This window comes from Ranitomeya imitator, chromosome 3, assembly GCF_032444005.1.
Source record: "Ranitomeya imitator isolate aRanImi1 chromosome 3, aRanImi1.pri, whole genome shotgun sequence".
Lineage (NCBI taxonomy): Eukaryota > Metazoa > Chordata > Amphibia > Anura > Dendrobatidae > Ranitomeya > Ranitomeya imitator.
Window position 1 is genome coordinate 550,631,543 of NC_091284.1, and position 15,604 is coordinate 550,647,146.

The 15,604-nt window shown below is 41.8% G+C and overlaps 1 protein-coding gene across 3 annotated transcripts in view; it reads left to right on the forward strand.

Moving 5' to 3' along the window:
- Positions 1-15,604, forward strand: part of TUBGCP3 (tubulin gamma complex component 3) — a 129,140-nt gene that overhangs the window by 44,559 nt on the left and 68,977 nt on the right. Inside the window, exons 10-12 of one of the 3 annotated variants that reach the window (XM_069757903.1) lie at positions 1,944-2,076; positions 2,147-2,343; positions 15,304-15,414. In XM_069757903.1, the coding sequence (XP_069614004.1) occupies positions 1,944-2,076; positions 2,147-2,343; positions 15,304-15,414 (441 nt within the window). The remainder of the gene's footprint in view (positions 1-1,943; positions 2,077-2,146; positions 2,344-15,303; positions 15,415-15,604) is intronic. The other 2 variants (XM_069757905.1, XM_069757904.1) reach the window with 2 other exon arrangements.

Below are 15,604 nucleotides of genomic sequence, written 5' to 3' on the forward strand. Positions count from 1 at the left end.
GAAAAACGCATCCATGTGCACAAAACATGCAGAATGCATTCTAAATGATAGAATGCATAATGTATGCGTTTTTAATGAGTTTTTATAGCGTTTTTAGTTCGAAAAAACGCGAAAAAACCTGTACGTGTGCACATAGCCTCAGGATTAGCAGAAAAAAGAAAAAAATATATACCAGCTCACCTGTCGGCATGTGTTGTGGGGAAGCACGGATAACGTGTAGTCATCATGTGAGCAAGCAATCCAAAAAAAGAGAAAAAAAGCCAGCTTCCAAAAATTTGTAAATTTTTGGAAGCTGGATTTTTTTCTCTTTTTTGGACTGTATCAGGATTGGCAATCGTCCAGACATTTCAGGACCATCTGTAAAAATGGAGCACTTATTTGTCCGGGAAAAAAAAAAAGAAAAATTAAGGTGCCTGTGATTGTTTTTTTTTTTGTTTGTTTGTTTGTTTTTTTTTAAGCTGAAGAGACTTATTATAGGCAGTTGACATATATCACTGATTATCATATTTTGTTTGTCCTGATTTTTAACAAGCAGTCCAGAAAAGATAAGTCAAGTTGTGAAAAAAATAAATCAATAAATAAATATTTTACAGTTGTGTTAGTCATGGCTTCTTAAGAAATGTATGAAAATTATTGGCTTGTGGGGCTTATAAATCAAAGAGGCTAACAAGGACTAAGCCCAAAATTTAGATTTAAAAGATGAAATGTAGCTGTATCAAATTTAAAAGACAATCAGCAAACACCGTACACATATAGCCATGCACTCTACAATAGATAGGCAGGTGCAGAGCCTGGATTATCTGTGGAGGTTGGCACCCTACACATATATACAAGTGATGGCACCCCCGCTCCTCGATAGCTGACCCTGGGTATCCTGGAAGACCCTATGCTGGTGAGTCATGCAAACACAGGGCCACCATGTGTAACGGACGGGGATACTGGGGTGTTTTTGACAATAGGAAGGTGTGGACAGACCAGTATCAGAGAGATGCACTGAGAAGAATGAACTATTCAGCAACAAATAGATTGGAGAAAAGATAATAGATAATATCTCTATCAGTACCTGTTATAAAACACCCTACCTGCCACCGGAGGTTGCAGAGCCTAGGGTATCTATTGTAGAGACCACGGTTATATGTGTACGGTGTTTGCTGTTTGTCTTTAGTCTTTTCAATTTGATATATTAAAAGTTACATATTATCTTTTTTAAATCTATATTTTGGGGTTAGTCCTTCTTAGCCTCATGGCTTCTTAACTTTTTTATATGGATGGGCAGGAGGTGTTAGAAACTCATGTACGGGTGACTGGTTTCAGACCACCACAGGTCTCTAATCATAGCCTGGTTATGATTGAGAACTTATGATGGGTCAAAGTGCGTCACTTGTTCATATATTTATTACCTTTTCTCCATCCCTAGGGGCAGATTCAGGGGAATATAGGCCTCCTTCTGCCTTCACTCAGATGTTGGCTCTCTGCACGGAAGTGGCGGGGTTGGGAGGGGAATCTGTGCAGCAGGAAAATGTTATATTAAAGTTTTCTACAGCGTATAAATGGGAAATGTTCATATCACATCTACATGAGTAGTTCTGGAACTTGCACATTTGCTACAAGTGGATATGCCCCTAAAAAAAAAAAATAATTATATATAATTCTGTAATTAGTTTCATTCATCCACTGAATCCAGTATAACTTCACAATGCATTTACAAGGAGACAATGATTTAGCTGATCCTACAGAATGCAGGGCTTAATAGAACAGCAAATAAGCGTCCACACCTAAGGTTTACTTCTTTTTGTGTCGTTTTTGGGGGAAGTATTTTGTACGATATTATTCTGTTCTAACTCCCTTTTCAGCAGTCCGGCATCATATACAGTTTAGAGCTTCCAATAACTTTGCATCTCCTATGTTGCCTTATTTGAGAATATACTCTTTTTAAAATCAAGTTGCAGGTGGAAGATGACCAGGGTGTAAATTTAGGGCTGGAAACTAGCCTGACTCTTAGACGATTGCTGGTGTGGACCTATGATCCCAAGATTAGATTGAAGACCCTGGCAGCACTTGTTGATCACTGTCAAGGTAAGATGAAATTGCATGAGGCCTCTGTACTTTTATATTCAGGAGCATTTTAATTTGATTGTTTTTTTAGGCCTGTTGAACAATATTATTATTACCATAGGAAGAAAGGGAGGGGAGCTGGCATCTGCAGTCCATGCATACACTAAAACTGGCGATCCGTACATGCGAGCTTTGGTGCAACACATTCTTGGCTTGGTTTCCCATCCCATCCTGAATTTCCTTTACCGCTGGATATATGATGGAGAGTTGGAGGACACTTACCATGAGGTAAAGAGATTGTTTCCAGAATCGAACTATGCTTTTTAAATAAGTCAATTTAAAATCTTTCCGATTTACCTTACATCTTTGTTTTTTTAGCAATTTGCTGTGGCTATTTTTCATTTTTTGGACTCCTATTTTCTTTCCCCTCTTCAAACAACTTTTTTTTTTCCCCCTATCGACACAGCCATTTTGAATGACACCATTTATTTTCTAAGTACGTACAGGTTAATGGGAATACAATTCTACGTGTGGTGGAAAAAAACCCATGTAATTTCCACCATTGTTTTAGCTTTGTTTGTTATTCTTGATGTCAGTACCTTCAATGTTTTAATTGCTTTCTATTGAATTTTTGATGGAGTACGACGACTTGATAATTTTGGTGTTTCGAAGAGCAGCTAAAAAAAAGAAAATGAACAGCGCGCATATAGGGCATGATCCAGGTAGAGGCGTTCATAATTTGCTCACCAGATTGAGTAGTGAGAAAGCAGAAATCTTACAAAGGTTTGGTAGAATTTCCAGCTGATTCTTCTCTGCTGGTTGGAAGTTCCAACGTGAATACGAGAAAAATTCCGACATGCGTAGAAGTAAAAATGGCATGCGGTTTATTCTCAACACCTTTCATAGTCGGGCTGACATTTTAGGAGAAGCACTTCTGTACACTAAATCAACTGCTGTCTACCAATTTGGGAAAACTCATTTCCCCCTCTTCTACTCTAGAGCACCAAGAAAACAGCACAACTGTAGACCACCAATGTTAGTGACATTAACACCGCCACATCTTTTCATCACCAGGGTAGCTTTAATTTTAATATGTAGTCCAGTGCATGAATTGTGGATCGTCTTGATATTTAGTGCTCCATGGTACATTTCACATTACAATAATAACCATTTTTTTTTTTAAGGGAAATGGTAAAAGTAACTAAGCAAAATGCACAAGTTATTTCTGTAATGCATCGAATAGAGACAGTACATGATATGTACATTTAGTATTTTAGACCCCTTTATGTCTCTGAAATGTCTAAAATATAGGGCTTTAAGAGCACCTGTCACCAAGTTTTTAGACCCCAAACTAATGTCATCTATGTAAAGTCCCTGTAATGTTGATTACATCCATATCCTTGTTTTGTAACTCCGGTGTCTCAGTTTTATAGAAATTCATAGGCAAATGTTTATGCAAATGAGCTGCAGGGTGTTTGACCCTCCACTTGCAGCACTCCAGCTTCTCTCATTTCCACCCATGCTCCCCGCTGCCAGCCTCTGTCATTGACTGATGGGTCACTTTTTTATGTAACCTGCCCTCCCAAGATCTTGCACAAGGACTGTCATTCCATGGGGCGTCTCATGTGCAATAGGGTCCTGTTAACATTTGAGAGCCTGACTATTGATTTGGTTGGGATTTCCAGAAGCATTCCTCCCATAAAAGTTTTTATCCTCTTGATATATTGCTGTCCTCGTATTATACAGCACTGTGTATTTACAATTGCTCATTTTGCCTTTCTACACAGTTAATTTTTCTTTTTTCTCTGCAGCATGTAGAAACAGGACGTTTCTTGCCCCTCCCTGCAGAAATCATTCCTCTCTTCAGCTCCTGACCCAGCTGTTCCGCTCCTCCCTCTTGCCATTGTCTTTTGCAGTAACTGTTGTCACACAGGGGAAATTGACCTCCTGTTTCTACATAGATGCTTAGAAGGATTCAGCTAGTCCGTTTTTAATCACGTGATATCATAAACCTAATGGAAATCAGGAAGTAGTAGAAAAGCAAAATGAGCAATTGTAAGTACACAGTGTTATTTATTATGATGACTGCAATATATTAAGAGGATAAAAGCGTTGATGGGAGGAGGAGTGCTTCTCTTAATGCCCTTTTGTGGGGTTTTGGGCAGGGAGCAGGTCACAGAGAAATGTGACCTGCAAGTCCCTGGTAGACGGGGAAAGAGGAAGAGTAACCAACTCCCTGCACTTGCGGCTCATTCACGTAACACTGATTTAATGGGTTTCTATAATACGGACACACGGCCTTCTAAAACAAAGGTATGCACAGAATCTTGTTTACAGGGACTTTACATGGATGACAAAACCTACTGGACACATTCCCTTTAATGCACTGTCACGTTGTGCTATATTTATCATTCCACTTGTGCTATGTAAAGTTGTTACTTTTCTTGAAAAAGGTTGCCTGAGATTAGAAAATTACTGTAATGGTGCACAAATAGGACACTGTATAAATATGGTGTACTGAGACCTGGAGAAATAGCAAGACCGGAAAGTCACCAAATGAACATGGGCCGTATGTTCCCCTAAGGATTTTTCGCAGATTGATTATGAATGGGTGGGAAGTCGAGACCCAGTTACCATGGAAACCCCATGTAACCATATTTCTATTCAGTGAAATGTGCTGATAGGTATTCATAGCGGCTTCTATTCTGTGCTGCGGCGGACTGTGTTACAGCTATTGTACCTTATGTCCTGTGTGGCTTCTGCAGCAAATCACACCGGAGTGTGCACGAGCTAGAACAGCGTTCGTTCAGAAGGAAAACACTCCACTTTTGAGAAACTGTGTAGGAAGTTATTCACACTGTCACAGAACATTGTTTACATTTGTTTTTCCACAGACTGACTGTCCTTGTTGGGTTCGGACTCCGTAACACAACTACAGACTATATACTTTTACATTGTGAACCTCCTCTGCCTAAATACACTGATCTGTTGCCATGCAGAAGTGTAGGGTGCATGCACAGGACTTCTTTCTGATTTTTCGCAGTATTTTGGCATCAAAATTTGCATGTGTAGGTTTTAATTGAGAGTTTCACATGTGCATTGCAAGTGAACTCTGCAATGATTTCCGCATGAAGAATTGACATCTATGTGTAACAATTTTCCACAGATGAGTTTTATAAAATCTCATTAACTTTGCTGCTGTGGATTTTTTGCATGCAAATCCATAAGGTTCTTGCAAAAAACAAAAAATAAATACCGTATATACTCGAGTATAAGCCGAGATTTTCAGCCCAAATTTTTGGGCTGAAAGTGCCCCTCTCGGCTTATACTCGAGTCACGGTGGGTGGCAGGGTCGGCGGGTGAGGGGGAGAGGGCACTGAGGCATACTCACCTAGTCCTGCCGTTCCCCCTGCCCGTCCCACGGTCTCCGGGTGATGCAGCTCTTCCCCTCTTCAGCGGTCACGTGGGACCGCTCATTAAACTCATGAATATGGACTCCACTCCCATAGGGGTGGAGCCACATATTAATTCCTCTGAGCGGTGCCAGTGACCGCTGAAAGGAAGAGCTGCGGCACCCGGGGACAGTGTAACAGGCAGGGGCAGCGTCAGGAGCGCTGGGACTAGGTGAGTATCATATTTACTTGTCCCCGTTCCAGCCGCCGGGCGCCGCTCCATCTTCCCGGCGCCGCTCCGTCTTCCCGGCGTCTCTGCGCTCTGACTGTTCAGGTCAGAGGGCGCGATGACGCATATAGTGTGCGCGGCGCCCTCTGCCTGATCAGTCCGTGCAGAGAGGCGCCGGGACGAGACGCCGGAACGAGACGCCGGGAGCTGCAATCAAGAGAGGTGAGTATGGCTTTTTTTTTTTTTTATTATTGCAGCAGCAGCAATGGCACAGATTTATATGGAGCATATATGGGGCAAAAATAAACGGTGCAGAGCACTATATGGCACAGCTATGGGGCAAGAAAGAACGGTGCAAGCACTATATGGCAGTTATGGGGCAAGAATGAATGGTGCAGGGCACTATATGGCACAGCTATGGGGCAATAATGAATGGTGCAGAGCACTATATGGCACAGCTATGGGGCAAGAAAGAACGGTGCAGAGCACTATATGGCACAGTTATGGGGCAAGAATGAACGGTGCAGAGCACTATATGGCACAGCTATGGGGCAAGAAAGAACGGTGCAGAGCACTATATGGCACAGCTATGGGGCAAGAAAGAACGGTGCAGAGCATTATATGGCACAGTTATGGGGCAAAAATGAACGGTGCAGAGCACTATATGGCACAGTTATGGGGCAAAAATGAACGGTGCAGAGCACTATATGGCACAGCTATGGGGTAAGAAAGAACGGTGCAGAGCATTATATGGCACAGTTATGGGGCAAGAATGAACGGTGCAGAGCACTATATGGCACAGCTATGGGGCAAGAAAGAACGGTGCAGAGCACTATATGGCACAGTTATGGGGCAAGAATGAACGGTATGGAGCATCTATTTTTATTTTTGAAATTCACCGGTAGCTGCTGCATTTTCCACCCTAGGCTTATACTCGAGTCAATACGTTTTCCCAGTTTTTTGTGGCAAAATTAGGGGGGTCGGCTTATACTCGGGTCGGCTTATACTCGAGTATATATGGTACATAATCCCTGGAAATACAGATAATCTTTTAAATAAAATGTGTAAAATAAACTTTCTCAAAATGCTAAGTAAGAAGTATGCACTGATTAGCCCCTATCCTGGAGACACCCATGTGTTAGAGCACTGAGGCACTTTTTGACCTTCAGAGCTGCGTCAATCATGGCACAGTTACTACTAGGTGTTTATATCAGTCTGTAGGATTATTGGCCAGTGCGAACAGGAAGGCTTCTCCTGGCTGTGATACATTTAGATGGAGTGATCTGTATGTTCTGAACAGTCTGCTTACCAGCGATTTAGATCTGGGGCTGTGAAGACCAGGAAAGCGGTGGTCAGGTCAGTATTAGTGATGAGCGAGTGTACTCGTTTCTCGAGTTTTCCCGAGCACGCTCTGGTGGTCTCCAAGTATTGTAACTGCTCGGAGATATAGTTTTCATCGCGGCAGCTGAATTGTTCATCAGTAGTCAGTATACCATGGTCCCTGAACAGGAGCCCTGAGAAACTCCTCCTACCTAGCAAGATCCTTGACTTGTCTTTTAAGTTTCCTCTTTGGCCCGATGTGAGCCCGGCTAATGAAAAGAGGAGCCAGAGCTGCTGGCAGATGGGAGGCATTTCACAGGACTACTATTCAGCAACCACAAAATGCTGACCTGACCTCTGGACCAGGGACATGTGCATCGATTCTCATCTCTTAACTGATGTCACCGGACCTAAGGGCTGTGATCAGACGTCTGTGATAATGGGTCCGAATGCATCAGCTGGTTGCCCATCTCCTAACCCTAGTGTGACCGCTTTATAGAAATATATGAAGCTGTCTCACACTGATCAGAGGCCAGCCCATTGCGATCCGACATCAGACGGACATCTGAGCACAGCCCTTATGTGGGCTACGAAAACACTCCCTACACCATTACTCCACCTCCACCAGCTTGGACTGTTGACATCTGACAAAAAGGGGCCATCGAATCAGGCTGCTCAGTCAAAATTCTGATCTTTCCATCAACATGTTGCAACAGAAAACTAGATTGATCGGATTAGCAGGTGATTTTCCACTGCTCAGCGACATACGTTTGTGCTGTTTTGTTTTACACTGGAGTCTTGCATTTGTTTCCCATTAGACAGTAATGTCACTCAAGCTGATCATATGCGGTTAGAGCCTATCCACGCTACAGAGCGAGCTGTGCATTGGCACGTACTGGTAGCATTAGTGTTGTGTTCGGCTGCTATGTGCTTGTCTGTGCACTACATGCTCATCCGAACAATTCTTAACATTCCCCGGACTACTTTTGTCTGAGTTCTTTGCGTCCACAGGATTCCCTGTCCATGGTTGTTTTTCCCAAAGCACACCATTCTCTATATACTCTTGTCAATGTGTTATGAGAAAAAGTGGTTTGGTACCGTGTTGGCCAGTAGAAAAAAAAAGATATAGAGTGCTCTCAGTGGGAGAAACAAAATAGGAATCTTGTGGGTGTGATACCTTTTAACGGCTAACAAAATATAGTGAATGGTGTTACAAGGCAAGCTTTCGAGACTGCTTACTAGTGATGAGCGAGTATACTCTCTGCTCGGGTGATCTCCGAGTATTTATGACTGCTCAGAGATTTAGTTTTCCTTTTTCCTCAGGGGGGGGGGGGGGTGTGCGGGGGAGATGGGGATGATTTACGGCTGCTAGCCAGCCTGAGTACATGTGGGGGTTGCCTGGTTACTAGGGAATCCCCACATGTAATCAACCTGTCTATCAGCCGTAAATCATCCAGCTGTGGCAAGGAGAACTAAATCTCCGAGCAATCATAAATACTCTGCGACCATCCGAGCGTGCTCTGGAAAACCCGAGCAACGAGTACACTCACTCATCACTACTACTTACCTCTCCATCAGGCTGATATAACAAGATATTTGAGGAAAGCCAATTATATACAGTACAGAGCACAGGCATGGTGTGATACATGGACATTTAAATAAACACTGAGCTTAAAGAGAGAATCCTTAATAAGGTAAGGTTAGACAAGTGGTGTGAAAGTTTTATCGACCCCATATGCATGTGAGATCAATGGGCTGGTGGTGCCTTCATTGTTTTTGGAGGAAATTGCTCAGATTTGATAGTGGGCCATAAATCCTCCTGACAAATTGAGTACCGTGTGAATAGAATCAAAGATGGTAATGAATTTGTATTCCCCAACCCTGCGATGTTTCTGTGATTTGAAGTTGCCTTTCAAAATGACAACTTTCATATTGTCTATGTTGTGTCCTGGACCACAGAAATGTTTGGCCACAGGTAAATGGGGTTTTTTTTTGTCTGTAATTGTATGACGATGAGACCTCATCCTTGCTCTCAGTCTCTGTCCTGTTTCTCCAACATAGAGGCCCCACACAGGACATATATTGTGTAGAATTAAATACACCACATTGGAAGAGGAACATGTGAATGTCCCAGGGATCTTTATAGTCCTGCTGTGTGTTGGGGATTTGGATCGTTGGTCTCAATATGAATGCAGATTTTGCATCTCCTCCCACTGCAAGAATATGTCACTCTTGGTGAATCTGAGGGCATTGAACTTTGGATCATGATATTTCTTAAATTAGGAGGTTGCCTGTAACATAGCAAGGGGGGGTGTCTTTGAATAATATTTTTAACCGGTCATCCTTGTGTAGTTTGTGAAGTTTCTTAGCCGTTTTTCCTCAGTATTTAAAGCTGTGGGTTGTGAAAAATGAGAAAACCCAGATTATCAAGCACTCAAAACCATGCCTTGTTCAAAGTCGCGAGATCACTTGATTTTCCCATTTTAATATGGATTCACGTTAAAACTGATACACTGATTGTGTATAAAGTGAGAACTATTAAAACTAGTAAAAAAGGAATAGTAAGGTTCTGTGCACATGTTGCAGATTTTGATGCGATTCCGCAGCATTTTTGCACTCGTGGAGTCAAATCCGCAGTGTAGTGCACAACCAATGTTATTCAATGGGAAATTGACATTTGGTGTGCACATGCTGCGGAAAAAAACGTGCGGATTTGCAGCGTTTTATTTTCCACAGCATGTCAATTCTTTTTGCGGATCAGCAGCGTTTCTGCCCCCATTGACTTCCATTGTATCAGGCAAATTGCGTGTGAGAAACGCTGCAGGTTGGGAGGAGGAAGAGTGTGTGTGCGGAGATGTGCGGGTCTTTGTGTGTGTGCACGTGGGTGTGCGTGGCTGTGTCTGTGTGCATGGATGTGTGTAGGCAGGCATCGTCCGATGGGACTACTAGTCCCATCTGGCTATGCTTGCTACAGTGACAGCTAGCCGGATGATGGGACAGCAGTAGTCCCATCATCCGGCTACTGTGTAAGAATAAAACAACAAATACCCGCATATACACATACAGTACATACAACATACAGTATATACTCACCATACAGCTAATCCCCAAAGCCTTCGATCACCTGTAAAAAAAAACAAAAAAAAAAACACAAAAAACAAAAAAAAATTAAAAATAAACAAACAAACCAACAGTCTACTCCCTGATCCAATGTAATCCATTTAATAACGAGTGTCCCATGACGATCTCCCGTGGAGAGCTGTCACATCAGCAGATGTGACCGCTTTCCAAGGGCTCCGGTGATACAATGACTGCAGGTAATCCTCTGCACTGTATCCCTCCGCCGAGTTCAGCAGAGTTCATGCTGTCACTTGTGGCACCACTGCATGGGAAAATTCTCACGCAGCAGTGCCATAAATTGAGAGCTCATTGAATCCTCAGAAATAACACTGCAGGAGCCATTGTCTCCTGTCAGTGTATCGCTGGAGGCCTATAGAGCAGTTACATCTCCTGATGTGACAGCTCTATAGGGGAGATTGTCACAGGACACTCGTTATTAAATGTACTGCGTCGGACCAGGGAGTATTTGTGTTGGTTTATTATTTTTTCTTTTTTTTACAGGAGATCAAGGGCGTCTCATGCATACTTTTTTCTGGCTGTGTCTTTTTTTTTTTAACCCATTAAATACTATAGGATTAGTAATGGATAGGTATCTTAAAGACGCCTCTCCATTGCTAAGCTGGCTTGATGTCATCTTACAATACAAAGGTGACATTAACCCTCCCCCCCCATTACCCCATGTAACGGGGTCTACTGTGCTGTAGTACCTCTTTCAGCACCCCCCCCCCCCCCCTCCTGTGTTTCAGGAGGTCCATTCAGCTTTTGCTGGATTCTGAATGAAGGACTCTGGCTAGGATTTCTTGATTACATGGGCATATGAAAGCTGATTGCTACTCCTGGTATTTCCAGTCTAAAAGAACCCACTTTATTTACAACACACAGAATATATAACACAGATACACAGGGCAGGCCAGACATACATTACAATAGCTGCAGGGGGCCGGAGCCTGCTGGTATTTACTGTGGGAATTACAAAGGTGGGGGAGGTCAGAAGCAGAATATCTTGTCCCCTCTGCCCAGGGATGCAGCCTGTGGACTGATGCATTTCACATGGAACCTATTATACATAATATATATATAGCATAACATATTCTTGGTGCTGGGGGTTCTGTAACACCCCATATGCCACCGCAACATGGCAGTGGGATGAGAGAGGCTAACTGCCGGAATTGGCATGTCTTACAGATGCGCCATTTTTGGGGCGGCTGTGTGCTGGTGTTTGTAGCCGATGGGGGTCCAATATCGATGGTACTGTCCTAGGCTATGAATATAAGCCTGCAGCTGTCTGCATAACCTTTTGTGGCTATTATAGGGGGACCCCATGTCATTTTTTGGGGGGTCCCCACTATTTGAATAGCCAGTAAGTACTAAATATACAGCTGCGGGCTGATATTCATAGCTTGGGAAAGATCCATGGGTATTAACCCCTTCCTAGGATATAAACATGGGCCCCCAGTCGCTGGCTTTCCCTCTGGCGCAGAAAATTGTGCGGGAGCCCACGCCATTTTTTTCAATATTATTATTTTTATTTTTTTTTTAAATATAGATATTGCATTTAAGGCTGGGGTCACACTTGCGAGAAACTCGCGCCTCAGTACCCGGCACTGCCGCCTGCTCTCGGGACCGGAGCGTGCGGCTGCATGTATTTCTATGTAGCTGAACGCTCCAGTCCCGATTTCCGGTGGCAGTGCCGGGTACTGAGGTGCGAGACTCGTGCGAATTTCTCGCAAGTGTGACCCCAGCCTAACGCAGATTTTGTGTGTGTCTCTAATTCTTTATGTACCATTTTATTATGTTTATTACTAAACATCGGGCTTGGCATTATCTATCCATCTATCTAGAGATGAGAAAGGATTTGTTTTATCCGAAATGTTGCCATGCCACAGGGCATTAAAGTCCTCTTTTTTCCATCTTTTTGTGCTGTTTCACTTTTTGTTTACTGTCTGAAAGGCCACTGGAATGCTGGTCAGGGAAGCGTGCACGCTTTAAGGTATTTTTTTCTGATGCTGTTCCTCTTTTTCTACCTATCCATCTATCTATAGATATATCTATCTATGGATAGATAAATCAATAGATATATATAGCTATATATTTATGGACATATCTATAGATAGATAGATCTATCATCTATCTATTATCTATCTATCTTTCTGTGTGTGTAAACATTCTTCAATGGAGTATGTAAATGAAGAGGTTGGATAAGAAACGACATCACAATTCTTTTTTTTTTTTTTTGTTAAATAATACATCTTTATTTAGCTTACAAAAACGTATACTTATCTGCATGAAAATCCGCATCAAATCTGCGCGGATTTTTACCTGCGTTTTCTGCCAAGAGATGCAGAATCTGTGCAGAAAATTCCACAGTCAAATCTGCAACGTGTGCACATAGCCATACACCTAGCAGCCATTCAGGTCTGTCTACATTTTCCCAAGGGTCCTTAGGAGTACAGGTTTAGAATGTATTCTGAATAGTAGAGAACAATAAATCATGATATAACAGTGTTTTCTGCCTTACTATAATCGTCTTTTCCTCTTGGAATCCTTTCATTGTATGGAAGGTAGATATCAATTTGTATCTTATTTAGCTGTTAAGTACTGAGACCGTTTCCTTTCGAGTAGAGCAGCAGATTTCGCATGCATGCGCTGGATAAATATCTGCTGAGGCGTAAATGATTTCCCATAATCATGTCAAGCAGTAAGGCCATTTTTGGTGTTTAATAGCTGACAACAACATGTGAAAATGACAGCTATTTACATTTTACTTACTTGTCCTTGGCATTTACCCAATAATTAATGAGAAATCATAGTACAATTATCTTTTTTTTTTGCTCTTGAATTTTTCTGCATGTCACGATGAAAATCATACAGCCTTGAACAGGAAATGCATCAGTACCTCGGCGTATAATAACCTTGATTGCTTTTGTTCTTTTTTTTATATATATAAATAAATTCACTAATGATAAGACCATATTTTTTTCTCTCTGCGGTTGTTTCTTTGTGATTTCTCTGCGCACATACTTTGTTCCCAGAATGTAATTCCATACTGCTAATGTTTCTTTTCATATGACAATTTTTTAAAATCTTTTACAGCATTTTTTTTAACAGGAATATTTTTTACGTATTGTGGCAGTGCATGGAAATTGCTAATTTTCGGCTTCATTCAGACTACACTTTTTTTTGTTTTTGTTTTGTTTTCTTCTTCTGGATCAGATTTTTTTTTTTTTTAATTGTTCCAGTTTGTACTATCGGTGTTCTAGAAGTTTATCTTGTATGCAAAAAAACCCATACAATAATAATCATGGCGGTTTCTCAAGCTTTTCCTACAGTCAGGTGAAAAAACAAGCAGCATAATAGGATGCAATGAGAAGATATCGGTGTGCGGAATTCTTCACAAAACCATAGTCTTGAATGTATCAATTTGACCCACAGAATGTGTTTATCATGTCTGTCATACTGACTGGTGAACAGCGGCTAAAAAAAACTGATTAGTGTTCACACACATTAAAATAAGCCATTTAGAAATGTTAAGTGTGTGTCTCCATAACAAATGTTTTGTATTTAACCAATGTATATATTGTTCAAAAGTAATAAAACACTACATTTATATAGAAATATTAATATTATTGTAGTCGACTTACTCAGAGTAAAACTCTCACTTTTGTTGTGTGATATGAATAAGAAAAACCTATATGAACGCAGTGCAAGGCACAGTAATATGAAGAGTAAAATTTTATAATTTTATTGTACAATATTTGAAATGGTACATACAGAGATGGGACACAGGAATGTATACAACTCAGAGATAAATAAACCAAGGCAAAATACAATGTTTACAAACTGATTCCTAATAAAATCTAGGTAAACAATGTTTAACTAGACAAATGAGAGTAAGTAATAGATAGAAATACATAGTGGCCTAAATAACCGCACCCGGGCCGCCTTTCGCATCTAGCTTCGTCAAGCGGTAATGGGACAGTGTACATCTCGGGTTACGTATACGTATGAAGACCCATCCGCACACTCCTATCGCACCATGAGTACGGTAATTAGGATGAAGTTACAGCACACGTGAAAGAGGCAGTACATCGCCATGAGGGTAATAACTGCAGACGCCATCCTCACAGTGCTGCCCATACACAGTGAAGGAGAAGACAGTCATGCATCTGAAAGTACCCCCCGTAAAATAGGACTCATTTTGAGGTGTAGTATGAGTAGCATAAAAGGTAAATGGTTAAAAAGCAACAGCAGATTTGCTGTTTTTTTCCCATTTGTTTCCATAAACGGTTAATGAACATTAGACCTGACATCTTCTTAAAGGGACTCTGTCACCTGAATTTGGCGGGACTGGTTTTGGGTCATATGGGCGGAGTTTTCGGGTGTTTGATTCACCCTTTCCTTACCCGCTGGCTGCATGCTGGCTGCAGTATTGGATTGAAGTTCATTATCTGTCCTCCATAGTACACGCCTGCGTAAAGCAATCTTGTCTTGCACAGGCGTGTACTATGGAGGACAGAGAATGAACTTCAATCCAATATTTCGGCCAGCATGCAGCCAGCGAGTAAGGAAAGGGTGAATCAAACACCCGAAAACTCCGCCCATATGACCCAAAACCAGTCCCGCCAAATTCAGGTGACAGAGTCCCTTTAACTACATTCCCCAATCTAAAATAGTAACACTTTATACTTGCCTCCCATATCTGTGCCTTCCCAGTGATGTTAGGGCTTGGTCTCCTGAGTAGTGAAAAGGGAATGTGCTGGGATAAGGTATTATCTGAGCATGCTCGGATGCTAACCAAGTGTCTTTGGCATGTTCGAAAAATATGTTCCAGTCCCCGCGGCTGCATGTCTCATGGCTGTTAGGCAATCCCTGCACGTGTGGCGGCTGTTGAACGAACAGGCAATCCCTGCATGTGTTGCTGCTGTCAAACAGCCGCGAGACATGCAGATGTGGGGATTCGGACATATTTCTCAATCATGCTAAAGACACTGGGTTAGCACCCGAGCATGCTCAGATAACACCTCATCCCAGCACAATCGCTCATCACTACTCCAGAGTTTTCCTAATTCACCCAGCACTATGTAAAATAAAACCTTTCCTGACAGCAGAACGCTGCCATATTCTATTGTGCATCTGTGCAGAGCAGTAAAATAAATGGCTGTGTACTGACCATATATCGTGTTACAGTTTTTTGTAGCTTCAGACCCTACAGTAAAAACTGACAGACTTTGGCATGACAAATATACGCTAAGAAAATCTATGATTCCATCTTTCATCACTATGGATCAATCTAGAAAGGTAAATTCTATGTATTTCCATACTTGCTACTGTTGTGTTTATATATAAATATATACAGTTATATGAAAAAGTTTAGTTTGAATGCAGATTGCACATTTTCTGTTAGTACAATAAACCTCATTTCAAGGCAGAAACATTACTGTGTCCAGCAGTTATTAGATATATGAAACTGAAATAGCTGTGGCAAAAA